This window comes from Ictidomys tridecemlineatus, chromosome X, assembly GCF_052094955.1.
Source record: "Ictidomys tridecemlineatus isolate mIctTri1 chromosome X, mIctTri1.hap1, whole genome shotgun sequence".
Classification (NCBI taxonomy): Eukaryota; Metazoa; Chordata; class Mammalia; order Rodentia; family Sciuridae; genus Ictidomys; species Ictidomys tridecemlineatus.
Window position 1 is genome coordinate 96,189,024 of NC_135493.1, and position 25,849 is coordinate 96,214,872.

A 25,849-nucleotide genomic window follows, 5' to 3' on the forward strand; every position below is an offset into this window, starting at 1 on the left:
AGATCAATAGCATTTCCCCTGTCCTAGTTTTTCAATTAGAGGAAAATGATTCTTCATCACAAATTGAGCTTTTAGTAGACTTTTAGTTCTAGTCCAAACATGCAACATAAAAATCATACATTTGTTTGTGGGAACGTTTTTGGATACATTGTTATCTGTTGAAAGTTGGAAAAATATCTATTTTACACTAGGCATTTACTGTTTCATTTGAAAACTTGATATATCACTTGGTTTAACAAAATTAACTCCAAAAATTTAATTATATACTAATTTCATTGTGACTTCACACAAGGGGACTGAAAATTATTGCTGTCTGCATATAGCTCTTGGGAGGATATTTTAATGGATTTGACAATACTCTGCTATTTGAATTAAACAAATGTGTTTGATATGATCTCTCTTGGTCTGTGTTTACCAAGTGGGCTATTGCTGAACTTTCATTTTTATAATCCAGATAAAAGTATGTTTAGCTTTAAAGTCTATTTTTAAACCCTAGAACATCATTATTTGATGGCTACATTCCAAGTTTGATTTCTCTCTATCTCCCCCTACATACCTGCCACTCCATCTCAACAATATTTTCTGGTAGAGTCTACTACTTTCAATATTAGAAAACATTGTCTGTTAAATGATTTTTAAAATTATATTGTTTGATCTTGAGCCAGGTGTAGTGGTATACACATGAAATCCCAGTGACTTGGGAGGCTGAAGGAAGGGGCTCACAAGTTCCAGGCCAGCCTCAGCAACTTAGTGAGACCCTATCTCAAAATAATAAACAAACAAACAAACAAACAAATGCTCAGTGGTAGAGTGCCTCTGGGTTTAATTTCCAGTACCCCCCCCCCCTCAAAAAAAAGACTATATTGTTTGGTCTTGAGGATTTTACTTGCTTTAGGATGACATCTACCTTAGAGGTTTTGTTTTAAATTCATGTTTTTAGTTTTTCCCCCAAATCCTGATACTCTTAGAAATATTTCTGACTATACAACAGCAAAATGAAAATGCTACTGAAGTCTATTTACATGAACCACCAACTCTTAAATGAACTGGACATGTTCTTCATGTAGGAACAGAGTGTATCCTGACATTCTGTTAGAAAGATTAAATCAAATTAGCCTGGATAAGTCAACTGCTGTAAGGACTGGAAACTGCTAAATTAAACTTTAACAAGAGTTACAAATAGTACTGTGCCTACTTGGAAATGAATAAGGTTATTAAAGGTTCAGTGAAGATAAGTTTGATTTTTAATATATTTTTACTCAGTGAAGAAGAAAATAAACCAAAGCCTATTAATTTTTGTACTTGGTTATGCTTAGAGAAAAACAATTTTTAAAAACTAAGATGAAAGAGCATTTAAATGAACAAGACTTAATTAAAACAGGAAACATGGTACCCCATAAATATGTACAGTCATGTCAATTAAAAAAGAGAATTTAAAATTTTTTAAAATAATGAAATAAAATCAGAAACAAAAAAAATCAATTAAAAAAACCCCTGAACTTTTGAGACATTAGCAAAGATAAAAATGAAAACTAACATACACTTGAAAATATCTTCATGGCCAGCAGCATCAATTAAGCACAGAACAAGGCAGTATAATATACTGTCTAGAAAATAGAAAGTGTCAATATTTGAGCCCTTTGATATTTAACTATAGAATCATGGATAAGAAAAAGCAAGACTCTTCTTGCTCATCATTTCTGGATATTGAAATACCTAACATAAATATTATTTATTGTTTTATCTCTTATGACAAATTATTATTTAATGGCACTTGTTAAGAAAAACTGGGACTACAAGTATTACTACTTAGAACTCCAGAGTCTGTCCACACACCCAGATGCTAGAGCACACAGGTGCTGAGATGGTGGCACCCGATGGCTGATAATATGGACTCTGGTGCAGGGCTGAGTTTGAAACTTGATCCAACTATCCATTAACTATGAATGATCTTTATGATCCTCAATTTATTCTTATGTAAATAGGATGATGATGTCTATCGAATGGGGTTCTTATAATGATTAAATATTTTAAAAACTTACAGCAATACTGGGGATATAGCTCAGTTGGTACAGTGCTTGCCTCACATGCACAAGCCCCTGGGTTCAATGCCCAGCACCACACATACACACACATAGACACACATACACAAATAAAAAGAAAATTAAAGCACTTAGAACAACCCCTGGGTGATTCTAAGTATCATTTTTACTTTCTTAACATGAAAAATAAAACGAAAAATCTTATTCAAGAGAACATTATGTATTTGTAAAATATGTACTCTGGTCAATGGTCCTATAAATTGAAAATAATGGCATTTCTAAGGTCTCTTGCACTTTAAAATGCTAGAAATCTATGCTTGTTAAAGACAGGAACTTCTAGAATAGAATAAAGAAGTCAAACATGTCTGCTTTCTTAACATTTGGATATTCAGATACTGACATTTTGATTCCATGGCATACTGACACATTTCATGATTGTAAAGAGCGAACTATTTAACATTCTTTTTTCTTTAAACAAAAAATGTATCTGGATGGGCCCCTTTTTTTTTTTTCTGGTACTGAGGATTGAACTGAGAAGCACTCAACCACTGAGCCACATCCCCAGTCCTATTTTGTATTTTATTTAGAGACAGAGTCTCACTGAGTTGCTTTGTGCCTCCCTTTTGCTGAGGCTGGCTTTGAACTCACCATCCTCCTGCCTCAGCCTCCCAAGCCTCAGGGATTACAGGCATGTGCCACTGCTCCGCTGGATGGGCCCATTCTTAAGGTCCACATGGTTGCTCTGAATGTTCAGGCCACATCAGTGTGCTTTTGCTCAGTTCCACCCCAAAGAAAAGATTTTTTTTTTCTACTAAGAATTGACCCCAGGGGTACTTAACCACTGAGTCACATCCCCAGTCCTTTTCATTTTATATTTTGAGACAGGGTCTTGCTAAGTTGCTTAGGGCTTCACTAAATTACTGAGGCTGGCCTCAAACTTGCAATCCTCCTGCCTCAGCCCCCCAAGTCTCTGAGATTACAGAACTATGCCACCACACCCCCACAACAAGACCATTTTGGATCTGAATAAGGAGAGATTGTGCTAGGCAGAGGTGTCCACCCTGTGGTTCGTCATTTCCATTCTAGCTGTACCTCACCTTGTGGCTCACTTCTGATAACTGGCTCTGACCTCATATCCATACCCAGTGTCACCGGCCCCACCACCTCTTATAGAGCACCTATGTGCCAGCTCCTGCTCTACATCTGTATTTTGCATATTAACCCATTTAATTTACATGTCAAATGTAATTTACTTATCAAATGTACATACCATTTATTTTGCATATTAATTACAAATCAATTTGCATATTAAACTTACATATTAAATGCAATTTACATATTAATCTGTGCATTTTACATATTCAACCTTTGAATCCTATAACACTTCCATGAGTAGAAACTATTAATATTCCCATTTTACGGAAAAGGAAACTCAGGGAACAAAATTTCACATGGCTGATATGTAGTGGAACTGTGATTCAAACTCAAGTTATCTGGCTGTCAAGTTCACGCTTTCAACTCCTACACTATATTACTTAGTAGTTAAGACCTGAGGCCTTGGGACTGGCCCCTGAGTTATTCCAATTAAAAAATCTTGCTTTCATATTTATATAGTGCTTCTAGTTCAAAATGATTTCACTTCCATGATCTTACTTATACCTTGCCACTGCTGTATGAGATAGGACACTGAGGCTAACGGGACACAGGAAGCCGTGAATGGTAGAATCAGAACTTGAACTTGGTCTTTGACTTTCTTCCCACACCCCATGATTCTGTTTGCAGGGCTTAGGAAAAAAAAGATATCCATGAGGTGTGAAGTTTGATGGAAGTGGGGTCTGAGCAAGAGCTTGAATTCTCAGTAGCTTTGGAATCAAGAGAGGAAAGGATGAAAAAAAATAGAGAATAAAACAAAATAAAAATAACAGAAAAAGGAAATGGGAAAGGATGGCTGCTAGGTATACTATGATGGGAGGAATGAAAGGACTTGGTAGTAGTTTGGGAACTGGGAATGAAGGAAAAGTTAGAAGCAAATGGGCTCTAAGGTTTCAAATGTGAGAAAGCAGAAGATCTTCAATGCCATTAGCAGAAACATAGATAAAAGGGGAAGTGGGGGCTGGGGATGTGGCTCAAGCGGTAGCGCGCTCGCCTTGCATGCGTGCGGCCCGGGTTCGATCCTCAGCACCACATACCAACAAAGATGTTGTGTCCGCCGAGAACTAAAAAATAAATATTAAAAATTCTCTCTCTCTCTCCCCTCTCTCACTCTCTCTTTAAAAAAAAAAAAGGGGGAAGTGGTTCAATACGAAAGGCAGGGAATTGGCTATGACACGGATCAGGCAACAGTTGGACATGTAGGTGGGAAAACATAAAACAGATGGAAAGATAAGATCTGAGTCTGCACAGTGGCACACGCCTCTGATCCTAGCAGCCCAGGAGGGTGAGGCAGGAGATGGCGAGTTTAAAGCCAGCCTCAGCAATTTAGCAAGAATCTCAGCATCTCAGTGAGACCCTGTTTCAAAATATAATATAAAAAGGGCTGCAGATGTGGCTCAGTGGTTAAGCACCCCTGGGTTCAATCCCTAGTACAAAAAAAAGAGATAAGATCTGGAGATGGGCATCCACTTAAAGGTAATATTTAAAATTATAGGTTGGATGAGAAATCACAGGCAAAGGAAAAAAGTAACAGATTATGAGCTGAATGTTAAACCTATAGGAGAAGCCCACAGGTAGGTAAGAGAAGAGAAAAAGGAGACGAGGGAAAATGATAGAAAATAGTTGAATGAATAATATAGAGTAATAGACAACAAAGAAAGAGAAAATTCAAGAAGTTGGAGCTGATCATAAGTGTTACCTAATGCAAAGGAGACAAAAGGGATAAGAATTTGGAAAAGCATTTCCTAACAGCACTATATATAGATGATACTTAGAAGTATAATCTCAGTAAAGTGATCAAGACAGATTTCATGACATGGGGGAATCTCCAAGGAAGTTAAATTTTAAAGAGAAATTGAGGAAGTATTAGTTACCTCATATATATATATATATATATATATATATATATATATATTTTTTTTTTTTTTTTCTGAAAAGCAAGAGAAACCAGATCAGGTGAATTTCCTATTCCAGTATACTGTGTATTTATCACATTTGTTTCTCTAAGAGCTTTGCACTACCTTCCAGATGATCTTCCAGAACTTAAGGTGGTCACTACAGCTAACAGCTCTGCAAGTGACAGAAGCAATGAGATCCACTTACTTTAGTGCTGTCTTTAGTAGAATCAGAACCGTGGGCTAGGCATGATGGGAGATGTGGAGAAAACATAATCAGAAGATATGGAAAAACAGAGGTTTAAGGAAATGATGATAAGATACACAGAAAGAGACCAGCAGGAACTGAACCCGGCTGCAGAGAAGTTAAAGAGGTCTGGGAAATCATCTAAAGTGTGTGAATGTGTGCAGGAGGCGGTGGCGAGAGAGAAAGAGAAAAGAGAGCGAGGGAGCACACCCGAGCAACATATGGGATGTACAAAAATATAGTTAGAAGTAAATCCGAAATAGAACATATGAAAGATGATTACCCAAGAGTTTACATATGCTGGCAAAACAGTCACAACATATGTCATTGTGTAACAAAGCTTAGCTTAAACAAACTGCTCATTTCACACATTTTAAAGCTGTATTTCCCTTCCCTTCCTTTAACGCTCTAAATAATTATAAGAAAGTGGTTTCAACAAAAGTACTAAGTGTGCTCCAAGACACAAAGTGGTAGAAACCCAATAATTGTATTCATTAAACCTGTTATTAGAAAACTTTTATCAAAGCTGAATAAATTGAAAGACAACACATTCTATCAGAGAATTTTTTTTCTTTTTAATTTTTTCTTCTTAGTTGCAGTTAGACACAATACTTTTATTTTATTTATTATTTATTTATTTTTATGAGATGTTGAGGATCGAACCCAATGCCTTGCACGTGATAGGCGAGTGCTCTACCACTGAGCCCCAGCCCTAGCAGAGAATTTTATTATCTCATAAATACGTAGAAACAATATGATTCAACAATGAAAAGACCAATCAGACATTTTCTCACCTTTCCTCTTATCCACTTTCCTGATATTAGTTACCCATATGTAAATACATATGTACGTGTGGGTATGTGCATATATGTACTAAGGGACGTAGAGAACTATTTAAGGATTTCACTAGAGTCCAACTGAATGGTACTGAATGGTACTTAAGTCATGGAGTATGAATTGTTAATAGTGTTGTGTTTAAGCTGTTGTCTAAACAATTCATCATAAGTTGAAAATATCAAACACTTAATTCTTGTGTTTAAAAGCTTTATAAGGCTGGGTGCTATGACGCACACCTGTAATCTCAGCATCTTGGAAGGCTGAGACAGGAGGATGGAAGCTTCAAGCCACCTTCAGCAATTTATAGCAAGACCCTGAGCAACTTAGTGAGACCCTACATGAAACTTAAAAACTAAAAAGGGCTGGTGAAGTGGTTCAGTAGTAAAGTGTCCCTGGGTTCAATCCCTGGTACAATAAAAAGAAGGGAAAAACAAAGCTTTATAAGGAGGCTAGTATTTAAGCATTTATTTTAAATGTATTATTACATATAAGTAATTTTTTCTATTTTGAATGCTTTGAATATATAGCTCCTGTTTTCTCTAGTTTGCTACATTATGTTGAAAAAATATATTTTCACTTAAATAAGGGAGACTGCATTGCAGAATAAAATGATCTATATTAAAGAGAAATTTTTAAAACCTGATGCATCTTTACATTCATAGTCAATATCTCATCTCCTGCTGTTAAAAATATCACATTCTTGTTGAGATTATTCCAGGGTTTTCAAACTTGAAACCTTTCTCCTGATTATCTATCCATACTAGATGTCCATCCATATCAAAAATGGAACTGATATCGTGTGCTTGTATGAATATGTAACAATAAATCCCACCATTATGCACAACTATATTGCAGCAATAGAAAATATAGAATAAATTTTAAAATTTTAAAAATGGAACTGAATGCAAAAAAAGATTCAATAATGCTAAGTGCAACATCTGAAATTTCTAATAATTGAAAGAAATACAGAGCAAGATGACTGTCTTGTCTTATACATAGAAGTGTGAGAGGTTCTTGACAAAATGACATAGTTCTTATGCTGTGAACTTCTATCTTTTGTCACTAGTGTTCAGTAGAATCTATTGCAATGTTTCACTTTGTAGATTAAATTAAGTGCTCATAACAAAAAGATACCTCTCTTCCTCATCACAATTCATCAAACTTATAGCAGCCTGATGGTCAAAATGTCCTTGCTGCATGTATTTCTCCCTTTCTCTTTTCATTGTAAAATCCAATATCAAATGATGGGAGGAATAATTTCCTTCCTGACCAGTAAACCTCTCCCAAACCCTTTGAAAAAATACAAAAACCAAGATACAAAATACAAAATCAAGAAAGCAGATACTACACTGGAGACCCACAAACATATTAGCCTTACCTCAGACTGAAGGTTAGACTGTTCAGTAGACTTGCTGTTCTTTCAGACACACAACCTGTACAATCCTGGGCTACCTGAACCTCATGAAGTGCTAGGAACTTGAAAAACCAGCCTCCCGTGTTTCCACAATCTATTTACACATCGAACACACCCAGTAGCACAGAGTAATGTTTATCTGTGGTGGACAGCTTTTCCAAGACGCATGCAGTATCTGCACAGCTGAGCAGGGATCAGGAGGGGAAAGGTAATCAATTTCATCTTCTAAAGAACATTTAAGAGGTTTTCTGACATGATATACTTTTTCCACTAGTGCTTTGAAGGTGATTCATTCATTCTTTTAACAGACTTTTCAACACCTGGAAAACTATGCTTAAAGGATCTGAGAAAAATATATGAAATAATAACAACTAACACCTATGTGCTATATACTATTGTAAATGCTTTGCATATGATCTCCTAAAACTTCCCACATTTATTAGGTATGTACTAATATTATTATTTCCACATTATGAATGAACAAACAATAGTCTACTCATTGTCACCCAATTAGTAAATGGTAGAACTAGAAGATAAGTCTAGGTACTCCGATGTGGTAGTAGTCCACGTATTTAACTGTTGCATTGCACTGAGCATTAGGTAATAAATAAGGCTCTCTTAGGGCATGTGTTGCACTGCATCTTGAGTTGAACAAAGTGAAGTTTTTAGAAAATTGTTTTCCTAAGATGATTTATAGTAGATAGTCCTTGTATTTCATATCTTGTGGCCCTTCCTCCATCTTCAAAGACAATTACATAGCATCCAAGTTCATTAGTCACATTATCTTCTTCAGTGTCAAATCTTCCCTACCTTCCTCATAAGGATACCTGTGGTTCATTTAGGGCTCGGCCATTTAATCCAAGATAATCTCCCCATATCAAAAGCCTTCCCTTTATCATATCTACAGTGTTTCTTTTGCCACATAAGGTAACATTAACAGGGTTAGGGGTTAGAAATTAGATGTCTTTCAGGGCCATTATCCAGTCTATCAAAGTCCATTCTGGCTCCCAGCAATTCATATCCAATGCACATGCAAAATATATCCACCCCTTTCTATCAATTCCAAAAATCTCAACCAAGTTTAGTAGTAATCCAAAGTCCAAAATGTCATGATTTAATCAGGTATGAGTGAGACTATAGATGTAATACAACCTGAGACAAAATTATCTTCCATCTGTGGACCTGTTAAACTAGAAAACAAGTTGTATACTCTCAAATAGAATGGTGGGGCAGGTATATGATAAAAGTTATAGATAGCCTGATTCCAAAAGGGAGAAAAAAGTAAAAAGTAGAGTCAGTGGCCCCAAGCAATTCTGAAACCCAACTAACAAGTTCTATTAGGTTTTAAGCCCTGAAAATCATCCTCTGTGGCTTAAAGCTCTGCCTTCTGGGCATACAGTTCAAACTTTGGGACAGAGGCTCCATCCTAAGGCCTTTGCTTTGATCTCTGGGCATAGTTTAATATTATTGATTAATATTCTTGTCCCTGCTCTATGGATTCTCCTTTAAAATGGCTATAACATCTTTTAGTTGCCTCATGAGTTAAATAAAACCTTTTAACATGTGTTCATTTCATACCTATAATGAGTATCATGATTTAACCCTGTTCTAAAAATTGTCTTTTAATCGTTTCAGATGTCAAACCAAATGCCTGATATATTCACCTATCATATCCAAGCAAATTTCTTTTTTAAAAAAATATATTTATTTCATTTTTATATGGTGCTGAGGATCAAACCCAGTGCCTCCAAGCAAATTTCAATGACAAATACACTTTGTGCATGGTTTTAAATATATATATATATATATATTTCTCGGCTCTTTCAGTGGAATCCAGATCACCTAAAGAATATCATTTACTCTATTTTTTTTAGTTTTAACTTAAAGTTTAAACAAACTTAGTGTTTGTTTTATTTTAGATACATTTATAACCCACAAATTGTTCTCCAATGTTGGTAGAATGGATGAGAATTTCATTTTAGGGTCTGATGATTTTGAGATCTCTCTAAATGAATTCATGGCTTATAGAGACCTAATCTCCATTGGGTGAAAAACAACAGAAAATATGGTTTTCCAGTCTTTTTGTTTGTTGTTTGTTTTTGAGCTCAAATCAATTAAGAATCTTGTATCCTTTGGGAAAAGAATTTTTAAAAATATCTAAATCAGTGTTTTCTCTTTTGGTGCTTACTTTTGACTATGCCTAAAATTGTAGAACTAGAGTTACAAGCTTTATTTCTCTCTGCCTGTATGTTTGTGAGTATGTAATGTTTTTGTACCTCTGGATGATATTAATATATTAGTTCATAAAAATTGCTGAATTAAAGGAGCTTTATTCTGATTACATTGGCCACTAGCCAATTATAAATTATAACCATTTAAATAATTTAAAGTCATACAGTTTATGCAAATCTTTAGCAAATAAGACTAGCTTAATATTTTGTGGTTTTTTTTTTTCACATCCAAGAACTTTATTGGACACAGATGGGCGCCAGGGCCTGGTGGCTGGCGTTCTGCCCCCCACCTGGGCACTAGGCACGAGGGGCGGTTCTATCCAAGGAGTCTCAGCAAGGGGGACTCCACAAGGCAACACTCTACCTAAAGGGTACTATATAGTTGGGAGATGAGGGTTGCTCCACAGATGCATGAACAAGGTCAAATCTTTTATAAATAAACATCCAGTGAAGAGAAAAATTACAACTCGAATTCATCCTTATACACAAAGCACTCTAGGGCGGTGGGCAGGGGCCAGAGGCTGGCCTCCTCACTGGTCTGGGGCCTGGATGGGAGATGAGTGGGCCAATGTCCACAGCACGGGGAGGAAGGGGCCAGGCGGGGCAACAGACGATGGGCACTAGGACACTGCACATTTACAAGACCAACTATGGAGGAGGGGGCAGCTGCCCGTGAGTGTTGTCAGGCTGTTTGTTCTGGAATGAAGAGGGGGATGGTCTTTACATGGTGTTCTGTGGGTGGTGAGCTTGAGGGGCTACTTTGTGGAAAGTATGAGGGCCACCATGAGACCATAGAGGCCAAGCACCTCAGCGAAGATGAGGATCAGGATCATGCCCACAAACAGCCGGGGCTGCTGGGCAGTGCCCCAAACACTGGCGTCCCCCACAATGCCAATGGCAAAGCCAGCTGCCAGGCCACTCAGGCCAATGCTCAAGCCTGCACCAAGCTGGAGAAAACTCCTGTAGAGGCTAATACCATCATTCAGGGAGTTGGCGATGAGGACTGCCACCACCAGGCTGTAGATGGCGATGATCCCAGCCATGACCACTGGGATGATGGACTTCATGATCAGCTCCGGCCTCATGACTGACATGACATGGCTGCCATGCCGGCGCCACTCTTGCCCATGCCATAGGCGGCACCCAGGGCGCTGAAGATCATGGGGGACGAAGCACCCATGACCGCAAAGAATGAAGCATACTCTGGGCTGTTCTTGGTCTTGGACTTGTCTGCGGGCGGGTCGGGGTGGGGGCGAGCCAGCGACCTGGCCCATCAGCCGCTGCGCTCTAAATACCAGCACCGCCATATTTTGTGTTTTTGATGGTTAACGTTGTCTGACAACGTGCATGGGCTAAGGGATCCCCCGACAGCTTTATTTCTGGGTGCTTCTGTGAGAGATTAGTCTTTGAATCAGGAAACTGAGTAAAGATTGCCCTAACCAATGTGACGATGCATCATCCAATCCATGGAGGGCCCAAATAGAACAAGAAGGTGGTAGAGGGAGAATTCACTCTCTCTAAGCTGGGACGTCCATCTTTATCATGGGGTGGCCAGCACCGCACCAGGGAATTCTTGCCTGCTCAGAGGGATAAGCCTCCTGAGAAATTAAAGTCTAGAACAATTAGAGAAGAACAAAAGACAAAGAGAAAGGATAGTTTTAAAGATGAAGCCCTGATAGGTCCAGTCCAACAGGAGCTGGAGCTGGACAACTAGAAAATGGCTCCTATGGTTTATTTAAGGGAGAACATCAAAGGCAGGAGTAAGGTTTCAGAGGTGGAATCTTGCTTTGTGACATCTTGCAGTCAGCAGATTAACTGGCATCTTGGCAGGTCACACCCATCTCAGAGGGGCTATGAGGCTACAGCGGGTCATCTCATCTCTGGTGCTGTGCAGGACCTTTGGCAGAGCTTGAATAGGACTCAGCATGTCTCTAGGCAGTCAGCCAGAGGAAATGTCCACCGGAAGTTCCAGACACTAGATTATCCTATTCACTAGGCTGTGATGCGCCATGCAGTCCACACACAGCCCACAGATGGCTCTCAACACATCTTCTCTTGGCCTCATACATAGGCATTCCTGGTTTGAGGACCTATAGACACAGACTGAATTATACCTTCAAATTTCCAGGGTTTCAAGCTTTCAGGGTGTAGAACTTCTTGGCCTCCACAACTGAGACAATTTCAATAATAAAGCTCTTCATATATATGTATGTGTGTGTGTGTGATTATATATGTGTGTGTGTAAATATATATATATATATATAAAATCTCCAAATATATATAAACAGAAATGTATATATCCTATGGGTTCTGTTTCTCTGGAGAACCCCAATACAGATTTTATGAAAATAATGTCTTCCCTAACTTATCAATACTAAGTATAATGTAATCACATATTTTTATGTTTCTTGGGTGTATTTTTTCTAAAATTATACAGTTTTACTAATAAAATGATCTAGAATTGTTTCTGCAACAAGTTTAAGATGTAAATATCATAAATTTGCTTAAACAATTTGAATTCTTTTTCGAGCATTCAACAAATGTCTTCATCACTTAAAAGCTGAAACACTGCAGGAATTTAGAACTTTAAAAATGAAAAGGACTCAGGAGCCTGAGGCAGGAGGACTTCGAGTTCAAAGTCAGCCTCATCAATTTAGTAAGACCTTGTCTCAAAATAAAAAAATAAAAAGGGCTGGGGATGTGGCCCAGTGGTTAAGCACTCCTAGGTTCAATCCCCAGTATCAGTCAATCAATCAATCAATCAATAGGATTGTGAATGTAGCTCAGTGCTAGAGCATTCCTGGGTTCAATCCTGAGTACCCTCCACCCCTTGGCAAAAATCAAACCAAACAAACAAAAACTCAAAAAGATGCATGTAGCTGAATGAAACTGAGTTAGATATATTCATGAGCTATCTGAGAAAAATCACAAACAGTACACAATTATCTACTTCTAGTTTTCTCCATGAAATAGAAGTTACTTGGCTTAAATGTTATAATTTGTATGTGTTAATGATATTCTACTAAGGAGTCTCCAGATAAGATTTATGTTTTACTAAGAAAAAAAGTAAAATTTTTCTGTTCGGAAGCAAAATGGCTTTTTGTCCCACAAGAGGAAAGAGACTGGCAGAAGACAAAGTTGAGCAGGTATCAAAAGATTTGGAAAGTTCACAGAACAGAATTTGAAAAAGAGTACAAATTTGTATTAAAAATTGTCAAAGCTGACTTAATTTTCATTAGCTAATGCATAAATTTTCAAAAACAGCTTGTGATTTCTTTAGAATTAAGTATCATTTTGGATCTTGAATTCAACCTAAAAATTTGATTTGCTCTGGAAAAAGACCAAGTTTTGTTAGAGAATGGATCTGATTTTAATAATATAATGTACAAGATAACTTTGCAAATGTATTCATTTCCTACATTGCTAAAACAAATTGTTAAAATCTTGGTGGCTTAAAAAGCACACAAATTTATACACTGATACTTCTGGATGTCAGGGAGTCCAATCTCAGTTTCTATAGGTTATTTTCTTTACAATCTGCCCCCAAAGTACAGATTACATATCACAATAGAATGACTTGCAACACATTCTCACTTTAATATGCCCCAGATTACTATCTTTAAATGAAAGAAAATAAGTTACTACTTTAGTGTTTATTTAAATATTTATTGCAGTACCACTTTGAGAAACAGATAACTGAGCTACAACCATGCACATTCTCAGGTTTTTACAATCCTACTTAAATCTTGGCAATTTTATTTTTATCTTTCCCTAACAGAATCTTAAAATGAAAAATAATGCATTGAAATATATTTTTTTCACTCAAGACATCTTTTAAAATTTCCCATAAGTCCTTGGAAAATAACAAAAATTTACTGTCCCTTGATGATGATACTTCTGAGTTGTACAGGGAAAAAAAATTGTCTAATCCAAAGAGGTTATCAGTCTGCATTGTTAATTTTTTAAAAAATTTACTTTATTTATGGTTGACACATACCAATTGTACATATTCCTGGGGTACAATGTGCTACTTGATATGTGTAAACATTGTGTTATGATAAAATCAGGGGAGAGAAAATATTATTAACAGAAATATTTTTTAGAAAGTCTGTCATGTAAGGGAAGAATCTATATAAGTGTTAGAATCTCACTGTCAATTTTATGTTTTTATTTATCAGTTTTCTGGAAGGACTTTCCCTCATATTAATCAATAACACTATAGTGTTATAAAGCATGATTTCAGTTTTTATTTCTAAATGTTTGGTTGCAATCTGACTATTTTAGTTTGCAATAGCATTTTCTAGGTCATCACTTTTCAAGTAAAGAAGCATATCAAATTTATCTCTGGAGGCTCACTCAAATACAGAGGCTTAGCACTCATCCATACTTAACAGAAAATAGGCTAAATCATTTTGTTTATAGATACTTTGACAAAAACTCTTTGTGACTTTATATTCTTCTCCTTTTCTCCTTATATTCTTCAGTTATATTATTATTGTTGTGCTATCCCAAAGAATTTTTACTTGTGGCAATTAAATATTATTTTACCTGGAATAAGTGAACCACAAGCATTTTACATTTCTGTCAACTCCAGAGAGTTTTTGATATATATTGATGCTTCCCTGAAATCCTACAATCAGCTGCAAGACAGAAATTTTGTCTTCAGCCAGGTGCAGTGGTGCACACCTGTAATTCCAGCAGCTCAGGAGGCTGAGGCAGGAGGATCCCGAGTTAAACAGCTTCAGCAAAAGTGAGGTGCTAAGCAACTCAGCAAGACCCTGACTCTAGATAAAATATGAAATAGGGCTGGGGATGTAGCTCAGTGGTTGAGTGCTCTTGAGTTCAATTCCCAGTACCAAAAAAAAAAAAAAATGTCTTCAAAAAAGTCCAGTCTCAGAATTCAAGAAAAAGGACAGGACCTCAAGTACTTCAGAGAATAGACTCTTGAACACAAGCTTCTCATGTTATCATATATCCACCTTTACGACCATGTCAGTGGATAGTTAGAATTTCCAGAAAACTTAACTGAGAAGCTTAACATGGCAAATCGTATACCTTGAGTAGATCTTTTTTTTTTTTTTTTTTTTTTAAAGATAGAGTGAGAGAGGAGAGAGAGAGAGAGAGAGAGAGAGAATTTTTAATATTTATTTTTTTTTAGTTCTCGGCGGACACAACATCTTTGTTGGTATGTGGTGCTGAGGATCGAACCCGGGCCGCACGCATGCCAGGCGAGTGCGCTACCGCTTGAGCCACATCCCCAACCCTTGAGTAGATCTTTGAAATACTTTTCAACCTCATTTTAAAACCTGGAAGGCTGATGGAAACCCAAGTAAATCAGACTACAAGAACAGAGCATAGTATTCTCCCTCTCCTTTCACTATTTTGACAAGACCGTCCCGCCCAGAGTTGAGTTGGTAGATTCCTTTCATCCTACATTTTAGAACTCAAATATCTCACAATCACAATATCAAACCTGCCTTCTTTGGTACATTTTGCTTTAACAGAAGAAGTTTAGAGACATTTCACCCCCAGTTATTCGAGAATATTAAGAGAAACCAATCTTCTACTTCCTTGAAGGACTTCAAAGGACAAACACTAAAAGAATATTAAATGCAGACCCTATTCACTGACTTTTGTTCTATTTAAAATCACAGTCCTAAAACAGTACAAGAAAGTAAATTGAATATTCCAATGTTATGAAAAAATAATTTCAGGATTTGTCCACGGTCACAAAAGCAGTATACAAAAGTTCAGCGGTTGAGGCAGGAGGATCACAAGTTTGAGGCCAGTCTTGACAATTTAGCAAGACCCTATCTCAAAATAAAAGATGAAAAGGGCTGGGAATGGCTGGGTTGTGGCGCAGTGATACAGCGCTTGCCTAGCATATGTGAGGCACTGGGTTCGACCCCCAGCATCACATAAAATAAATAAATAAAAACAAATAAAATAAAAAGTGTTGTGTCCATCTACAACTGAATATACATGTATATAAAAGGTTGGGAATGTATCTCAGTGGTACAGCATCCTTGGGTTCCATCCCAGGTATCAAGAAAAGAAAAAAAAAAGGCAGAAATCTGAGAAATACTAATACCTCAGTATTGAAGTCTTGAATTCTTTTTTCCCAAAGGGGAACATTTAACACATTCTATCTCTAAGCATTTTTCTCAGGATACACTACAGGAACAAGCTTCAACAACAAGTAAGATTGACTGAACAGGTATGGGAATTGAGCAACACCATTTAGGAAACTTTATAGAAATCTGAGATTTTCACATATTTAAGTAAGTGGAATCTTCTTGTTGGAGAGAATGTACACCAGTCTGGGTGTTGTTGAACTCTAGTGATGATTCAAAGATGTACTTTATATTAGTCATGCACAATAGGATCACATATCTGTCAACAATTGGATAGAACGAGAAACACAGAAAATACCAGTCTTATATCAGAGACAGTTTGAAGAGAATGTCACTATATTAATTGGTTAAATAAGAATATTTCTGAACATCATGGCTTTAGATTTAACTTCCAGCAGGAATAATGAATTCAAGTAGTATTTGGAGCCGTGCAGGTACTATAAATAAACAGAGTTAACAATGGGATACAAGAGGGAAGGGTATGGGCTACAACCAACAGAGGACTGGTTTTAATGGGGCAGCAGCTAATCATTTCTGTCTGATGTGAGCCATGTACGTGCCCAGGCCCTGTGATTTCCCAAGAGAAGTCACAAATTGAGATTTTTAAATTGAGATTTTTGATTTTGATTTTTTTTAGAGTTTTTTTAAATTTAGATTTTTAAATTATTTTTAGATTTTGATTTATTCAGTTTGTTATTTTAATTTTTTATTAATTTTTTTGAAGCAGTGAGGATCAAATCCAGGGCCGCACTCTTACCAGGTGAGCATAGTCCCACTGTGCTACATCCCTGGCCAAAAACATGTTGATTTTTAAATGTGGATAGCCAATTAATTTTCTTTCTAAAATATCACTGTATTCCTGATGAAGCTGAATAGGAATGTGACCTGGGTACTTTGTGATTTGTGAATTACATAATAGTATATTGGAATTCAGTAGAAGGATTGCTCTTTTTAGAATCATCTTTTGGGAGCTGATAACGCCAAGGTCATGGGTTCGTTCCGGGCCACCAAATGCCGCAGTCTGGCTGGGCACAATTCAGGAGCCACTTGTCAAAAGAAATGAACTTTAGTTTTAGAACACACACATCACACCACACAGCTCCTCAGGAAAAACCCTCAGAGCCCAACTGCTACCACTGGCTTCCCACAAGCCTCTCCACCTCCCCCCACTCCTCCTGCTCTTGAGGCCGATTGGCTGGGTTGTGTGGGCGGAGCCAAAAAAAAGTCCCCCAATGAGCAGCTCCATGGTCTGAAAGGGCGGGGAAACAGCCCAATGAGCATCACCACAGAGGAGCCAATCAGTTGGCAGTTAGAAGTTTGCTGGCGCTGCTGTGAGCCAATCATCAGCTGGCAGCTGGAAGTTTGCTGGCAGCTGGAAGTTTGTTGGGGCCCCTTTCGGCTGTGGCTCTCAACAAGTAAGAAAGGCCCTTTTCAAAGTTTCAGACTGTCAGATTCTGGTCATATCCTTCAGGATCTGTCACAATGGTAAGGGGACCTGGGGCTTCAAAAGGCATCATTTCCCCAGGCAATGGCAATATTATTCTAAATTCCCCTCAAGATTTGACTCTTGGGCTCATCCATTGTCACGGATGATAATTTCTGCTGTGTTGGCCTGTGTCAGACCCTGGCAGGCCCTGACAGTGACGTGACCACAGACCTGACTGGCAGCCTCTCTTCGGTCAGGTTTTAGCATTCTCTCTCCACAGGATCGGAGCTACAGGGAACGTTTCCTCACATCACCCACCCATTGTTCAAAAAGGCACAAGAGGCTTAAACCTGGGTGGTCTCATGCCTTCTCAAGGGCAGTAGTTCTCACTGCACCCCCTTTCTTCCCGAGTATACATTTCCTTCACATGTGGAAGGAGCATTTGGCAGGGTGCTGGATTAGGATGATGCCATGCTGGTCATAGTCCCCATGTTTCCTGTGAACACCACAAACACAACTGAACATAATATATAAAGGGACAGTAGTGTCACTGCTGATCTTCTAGGCCCCTTGACTCTGTAGAGGACCCATCAGCAAGGGCTCATTCAGGTTTAACCTCCAAGTGCCACCTCATACACCAGAGTGTGACTCAGACTACTCCTTGACATTGCCCATCTTAGAGGCACTCACTCTCCATAAAAGTACACAGGACTAGAAGAAACCCAGGCCCTGGACACTGAGATGTTTCACTGCAGGGAAGAGAGGGGCAATGGTGTCCCTACCATGTGATCAGCTGAAGGGGACCCTCCACCAGCAGTCACCTGGGAGAGGCCTGCTTGCTACTTGCATGAGCAGTGCAGGAAGAGATGAACTTGGCCAAGCCGTGCTTCAAGGCTCTATGTGGAATCACAGCTTTGTGGGGTGGATGTCCTGACCATGAGGTTGCTATAAGTGTGAGGACCTGCGGGCATTATGTGGCACGAAAGGCTTCTTGGGTTTCTACATGCACAGCGTCCAAGGAGCCCTAAGCACATCCCTGACACTGTCTGCATCTTCAGGCTGCTCCTGGGCATTAGCCAAAGGCCAAGCCAAGTGCTTCTGTTTCCACAGAGGCAGGGAGGGTGAGTCAGCACCAGGCACAGGGAGCACAGAGGAAACCAGAGCGTGGCCTGCCACTGCATAAGCCAACTTTTAAAATGAGGCAGAGTGTAAGAATATGAATGAAGAATAAATGAATTAGCATCCCCATCATTCCTGTTTCAGACATTTCCTTGTGGTTTCTCCATCCCTCCTCCATCTTTGTGTGAACACCCCATCCCATTAAATTCAGCCAATGGTGTGCCACATTCTCCCCCCACTCCCCCCACTGCCACCTTCTGACTTCAGACTTTCTCTACTGTGAAGAAAGCCTTCCCCACCTCAGTCATGGTTTTCAGCTCCTCCCCAGTTACCAGCTTCCTGCTGGGAACGCCACATGCCTGGGAAGGCCCCAGCCAACCCCCTGGCCTCCCAGGGTCCTCCTTGTTCAGGGCCCACAAGGACAGCTTCTCTGCCTCCTACCCCAGCCAGCCCCCCCCCCCAACCAGGGACCACACTGTCTCTATTAGAAACCGCTCCCCTGAAATCACTGATTCAAACACCCCACACTGACCCCCGCTGTCACCCCTCCAACCCTCTTTGGGATAACCCCTCCTGGGTGCCTCACAAACCCCTCCAACTCAACATGACAGAAACTGAGAGGAGTCACATCCACAAGCTTTGACTTAAACGCTTTAATGATGATGACAACAGCACAGGCTCCCTCCTCTATGGGATTTTGGAGCTGGGTGAGACATTTGATGGAAGTCCCACCAAGGCTGGAGACCCAGGCACCATTACTTCTTATTCTTGTAGGCCTTGTCAGTTCCCAGGGATTTGGTGTTAGCCTTGAAGAGGCGGCAGAGCTGCGGGTTCTTCTCCAGCACCTTCTTCACATGATCTGGGGTGATGTGTGCCCTGCGGTTACTCTCGGCCTCCTGAGCTGCCAGATCCAGGATGTTAGCTGTTAGGTACTCAAGGACACCAGCCAGGAAAACAGGTGTAAAAAAGCTTAGACGCTGGGCATAGTGACCTTGTCTCAGGAGGCGGTCCACGCGGCTCACAGGGAACTGCAGCTCTGTTCTGGTGGATCTGGAGATGGTCTGCTTCTTAGTCCTGTAGTTCTGACGGTATTTTTTTCCAGCCATGATGCTTGATGGCTTCTGCTACCACAGGCTCTGCTTGATTTCTCCAGTGGCCGGGGCCTCTTGAAACATCAAAGCTTAGTCCTGCTCACTATATCAGTGTGTTCCAGTCCCTCATTGGTCAGAACCTGTCTTTGTGACACTCTCCACTTTTATGATATCACTGGTGTCCACTGGGCCCTGATCAGGCCTCAGTCTACAAATGCCCATAATAGGAAGTTAGTGGCCTTAGGAGACTCTCTTCTTGTGGGAATTCTAACTTTCTACTGGGCTTTAACATTCTAGTACAAATCCATGTTTCAATGAAAACATTACTCTACCTAGAGCACACTGTACTAGGTTTTCTGATTATTCTACCCTTACTTGGTCTTTATTCTTTTTCCCATCCCTTTTGAAATCTGGGTCACTGATAGACATGTTGAACATGTTGTCTGAGAGAGGTCTATCTACCCTCTCATGTTGTAATAAAAACAATTTTGCCTCCATTTATACAGTTACTTAAATATTCATGATAAACATTTCTCCATCTGAACTCTTTTTTTTTTTGATGCTGGGAATTGAACCCAGGGCCTGGGCATGTGGGGCAAGCATTCTACCAACTGAGCTCTATCCCTCATGACAAACATTTCAATGTCTGTTTTTTGGATTCTTTTTTGAACTGCTTATAATATCTGTCAATTCCCTCATGAGTTAAGAAGAGTCTTTCAGAATATTTCCATTTCATATCTGCATGAGTACCATGATTTTACTCTGTTTGAAAATACCTTTTAAACTGTATTTGAGGCCTACTGATATTCCCAGTGGATTCACCTAGAAACTTTAGTAACAGAGATGTATCCTCAGTCTCAGTAAGGCCCAAGAGTGTCTTTTCTTGCCTGTTCTAGGTGTATCCAAAGCACAACAGAACTCTGTGAATTCTGTTTTTTCTAGGTATAATTTCAATGTTGAATTTTTTATTTCATTTTCCTTCCTACTCATTTATATGTCTAGTTTTTGGTCTCAAATGGCTAATAAGTTATTCTCCTCATTGACAAAATGGTTGGAAATCTGGTTTTAGGTTCTGACCATCTGGAGAGCTCTGTAAATGATTTATAGAAATCTAGTCTTTGCTGGGTGAGACACACAGTGTATTTGGTTTGTCAGTTTTGTTATTTGTCTATTTTAAGGTCAGATCAATTAAGAAATGCATACCCTCTTGGAGAACAATTTTTTTTTGTATCTGGACCAGGAAATTTTGCTGTTGCTTTTTCCATTTGACCCATAATTGAATTGCAGAGCTGAAGCTATAAGCTCTATTTCTCTGTGCCTCCATGTCTCTGCCATTCAGAAATATATATTTTTTAAATGTTTTTATTTGTTTTAATTAGTTATACATGACAGTAGAATGCATTTATGCACTTTGATACCTCTGATTATATATTTTAAATTTTCCTACCTCTGGATGGTTTTGACAGATTATTAAGTTTCTCAAATTCATGAAGCTCTGTTCTAATTTGCATATGTAGATATATAATTGGTTATATAAATTAAATATTTCAAAAATTCACTGAAATAAGAAAATTGAACTATAATAACTTTAAACTTGATAGATTTAAACAATATATATTCTTTCAGAAACCAGCTCACAACCGTCTAAATTCAAATGCACATAATTTATGTAAGTCTTTGATAAACAAGATAGTTTAGGTTTAATGAAAAAACCTATATCTTCTCTTATTTATCAGCACTAGGTCTAATAAAACCATACATTTTTATGCTATTTAGGTGTGTTTTTTCCAAAATTATGAATTTTGCTAATCACTTAATTGACATTACATCCTTTTGATCTTTAAGATTATGGGATGCTGGGTGTGGTGATGCACATCTGTAATCCAGCGACCTGAGTTGATGGCAAAGGCAGAAAGATCATAAGGCCAGCAATTTAGTGAAACTTAGTGAAACTCTGTCTCAAAAAAATAAGAAGGACTGGAGATCTAACTCAGTGGCAATGTGTCCCTGGGTTCAATCTCTAATACCATAATAAACAAATAAAACATTATGAGAAATATGAATTCATGTTTAATTAATTGAATCATAGTAAAGAGGTTTTATAGTATGTCACTTTAAAGATAAATTCTAAGATTTTTAGATCATGCAAAAGCTTGGACTTTATTGTTATTACTATTATTATTTTGAGAAAAAGGAAAAAAATGTTTATTGTTTTGCTAGCAAAGGAGAAACACAGGGGTTTCCTGTCCCAAAGGCTGTGATTCTTCCCATCAGCAGGAACAGGGGGCTTTTAAAGAGGGATTCAAAGGCTATCTTTCACGTGTTCTCTACTGGAGTTGTAATTCACTTGTTCTCTGTGAGCTGCAGCTCCACATGGCACATGACAGAGTAGTCATCATCCTAATCTAGCACCCTGCCAAATGCCCCTTCTGAAAATATAAGGAAACCTATTCTCAGGAAGAAATCAGGTCAGAGCAGGAATCAGCCCTTGGGAAGGCATGAGACCACCAAGTTTAGGCCTTTTGTGCATTCTGCAAATTGGGAGTGAAGATGGTGAGGAAGCTTTCCCTTGATTTGGGCTTATGGAGAGGACACCACTGGTGATCTCTCCAGTGGGAGAGATGGTGGGAGTGCCTAATAATAATGATCATAAAGAAATCAAGAGCCTCAATTTTGTCCTGAGTTATTTTGAGCTTGGCCTCATAGACCTACAAATCTTCCTAACCTCCTATATTGGTAAATTGATAGTTTTTCACTAATATGCTTATGAGTTACTGTCTTCCTGATTTCCAGAGACTAGCCAAAATACCAATTGCTTTTGTGTTTACAAAAAAGTAATGCTTTGTTGGCCTGTTTATTGTTATCTTAGCATGATCCCTGCCCTATGTATGCTTTGTCCATCTGCCATCTGCCACTGTGGACCTCTGGACTGCTCTGTTGCTGAATACCCTTAACTGTCTCTCCCTGTCTCACCTGATAGACAGCAAGGACTTTGAGTTACTTTCCCAAATTTCACCTTCTTTTAGCAGGAAGCAGCTTAGAGATGTTGTCATCTATTTTTCCATAGAAATGGAATGTAGAAATTGACAATGGGGAAATATAAAAAGTGACTCACTTTATGCTTCGAATATAGCCCTTGCTGCTCTGCCACTACCACTTGTTTTTAAAATGGACATGTTTCTTTTACTTCCTCTGTCTCTGCTCCCCCCTAGTCTCTCCCCTTCCCTAATCTCAGGGGAAACAGGTTACCATTCTTCCTCACTCTAGGCAGAGTTATCTATCCTTGAGCACACACCCAAAGGAATGAAGTAATCAGACTTTGGGATGGTACCAGAAGGTCTCAGAATGAATGTCTCCCAAATGAGTGGAAATATTTAGAAAAACCCAAGATGGAGGGACTCTTATGCCTCATCTCATATATGATCAAACTGCTGCTCAGAAGGAAAAAACGAATGTCCAAGATTATGTGGCCAGAAAGTGGTGCACGGGGATCTGAAATCTGGGTCTCCTGATTCTTTTTGAGAAGTGAACTTGGCAGCTTCTAAGCAGCCCTCTGTGAAAGGCCAGCAGTCTCTTGAGGACTCAATGATCAGTGAAAACCTCAATATGAACACTCACAGATAATGGGTCAGATTATTAACATTGACACCACAACATTAAAACTTAGTATAGAGCATGAAATTTACAAAGTATTATGCACTTCTGTGTCCACTACTCAGAACAGAATTACAGAGCTTATTTCTTTTCTGTTTTTGGTACTAGGGATTGAACCCAGGGGCACTTAACCACTGAGTCATTCCCCAGCCCTTTTTCTTTTTTGAGACAGGGTCTTGTTAACATTGCTTAGGGCCTTGCCAATTGCCCAGGCTGGTTTCGAACTCACGATCCTCCTGCCTCAGCCTCCAGAGCCTCTGGGATTACAGGCATTTGCCACTGTACCTGGCTACATAGGTTATTCTTAAACCTCTTAAAGCATGTATTTGGCCACTGATATTTCTTTCCTCTTGTATCAAATATCACTCCAATGATTATGATTTTAATCCAAAACTAGGATAGATGATCATATTATAAATGTAATACATTCATAAGTAAGCCTGTCCATTAATAATTAATAACACTTAAGAACTGCTTAAGTGAGCTCATAGGTTTCAGATATCAAGGCCAATGTCTATAAAAGGGGAGAGAAATTTATATTCACTACACTAGCAAATAATCCACACCATAAGTCATTTTTTAGAATGAGGCAGAGGATACATAAATAACATATGATGTTAAGCCTATCCCATTAAGTTCATGCCAATGGTGTGCCAACATCTCCCCCCACTCCCACCACTGCCACCTTCTGACTTCAGACATTCCCTACTGTGAAGAAAGCCTTCCCCACCTCAGTCATGGTCTTCAGCTCCCGGCCTAGTTACCAGCTTCCTGCTGGGAACCCCACATGCCTGGGAAGGCGCCTCACAAACCCCTCCAACTCAACATGACAGAAACCGAGTCAGAACCATTGAAATGGATTTACATCTTTTAATAACATTTGTTGATGACAAAATTGGGGCTTCCTCAGCTGTGAGACATGACTCCAGCCAATGTTCTGAGGCTGGGCTCCTCAACGCATTTTTCAGCCATTCCTCCTGGGTCCAGGCATCTCATCAAACAAAGAGAAGGACACATTCTTGAAGACACGAGGGGGCTCACAGTTATGATCTTCTTTCTTCCCACGTTGAGGGGTGGTTTGTGGAGTCCTGGCCTCGGAGCCTGCCAGCTCCAGGATGTAGTCAGTAAGGCAATCAAGCAAGGTAAGGAGGAAATGGGTCGTTGAGGAACATATAAATGGGGTGTATTGCTCTTCCCGTAGAAGGTGGTACACATAGCTCACAGGTATCTGAATCTCAGGTCTAGAAGCAAGGTCTTCAGTGTGATGGCTCTTTCTACAGGAGCTCTCTTTCCTTGACATGATGGTTTCTGGGTTTGGCTTGGGTCAGCTCAGCTTGATTCAACAGATGGACTAGGTCTCTGAAGACACCAGCACTCATTCCTGCCCATTATATCCCCAGTTTCTGTCCCTCATTGGTTAGTCACAGTCTTTGTGACATCCTTGGCTTTGAAGCGTCATGGCTGCCCACCAGGCCCTTAGGAGGCCTCAGGCTAGAAATGCGTATCACAGGAACCTGGTCACTCTAATGATTTTTAGGGAATTCTTAATACTGTAGAAATAAATGTGTGCTTCAGTGGAAAATGTTGCCCTGCTTATAGGATACCACTCCAGTTTATCTGATTCTAGCCTTTTTATTCTCTTTGAGGGCTTTTACAACCTTCTCTTAGTTTCCTGTATCTACACATTAAACATGCCTGATCAGTATTCCTATGTCTATTTTTCTGGATTCTCTTTCATCACCATCTTCCTCTTTTAATACACGCTCATTCCACGTCTCTATAAGGGTCATGAATTTATCCTGTTTGAAAACAAAATGTCTACCCATCTCAGAGCCAGGTAAACATTGCTGATAGAGAAGTGTACCCCGTGCTTAGTTTTAGTCCAGATGTGTCTTTCTTGACTTTCCTAGGTAACACCAAGGTACTAAGAGATGTTGCTTCTTCTTTTTTTTTAATCTTCCATTTTAATTTTCTTCTCCATTAATCTTGTGTTTCTGCTTTTTAAATTTATTTTTGTTTTATTTGATTTTTATATTTTGGTACCAGGGATTGAACCCAGGGTCGCTTATCTACTAAGCCAAACTCCCGGTCCTTTTTATTTTTTATTTTGAGACAGGGTCTCACTAAGTTGCTTAGGGCCTCACTAAGTTTCAAAGGCTGGCCTTGAACTTATGATCCTCCTGTCTCAGCCTCCCAAGTCACTGAGATTACAGGCAGGTGCTACCATGCCCAGCTACTTTTTTTTCTTATGCTTTGGCTCATTTATAGCCATTAACTTTCCCATTCCAAAAGAGAGAAAGTAGAGGGAAGAAAGGAATCTCCAATCCAAGCAATTTTTTAAGACTCAACTGTGTAAAACTCCATTAGGTTTCAAGGCCTGGCCATAATCTTCTGTGGCATAAGACTCTTTTCCTCTGATCCTGTACCCTATAACTTTACATGGGGCTATAGCTCTGGCCTTCAGGCACTAAGATCTGCCTCCAAAGTTATCTTTTTTCCCTTAAGTGAATGGCCACACAGTTTTGCACCTCTGTTCTTTTTTATTGGTACCAGGGATTTGAATCCAAATTCACCACTTTGAAGTCCTACTTTTCACATAATTGTTGG

At 39.1% G+C, this 25,849-nt stretch overlaps 2 protein-coding genes and 1 pseudogene across 5 annotated transcripts in view; all 3 read right to left on the minus strand.

Moving 5' to 3' along the window:
* Sytl5 (synaptotagmin like 5) overlaps window positions 1–25,849 on the minus strand; it is a 241,552-nt gene that overhangs the window by 129,715 nt on the left and 85,988 nt on the right. The window lies entirely within an intron of this gene.
* LOC101969579 (V-type proton ATPase 16 kDa proteolipid subunit c pseudogene) lies at window positions 10,546–16,720 on the minus strand (annotated as a pseudogene).
* Window positions 19,136–21,150, minus strand: H2al3 (H2A.L variant histone 3). The gene has a single exon (XM_078034005.1). The coding sequence runs from the start codon at window positions 19,601–19,603 to the stop codon at window positions 19,253–19,255; it is 351 nt and encodes a 116-aa protein (XP_077890131.1). The 5' UTR covers window positions 19,604–21,150; the 3' UTR covers window positions 19,136–19,252.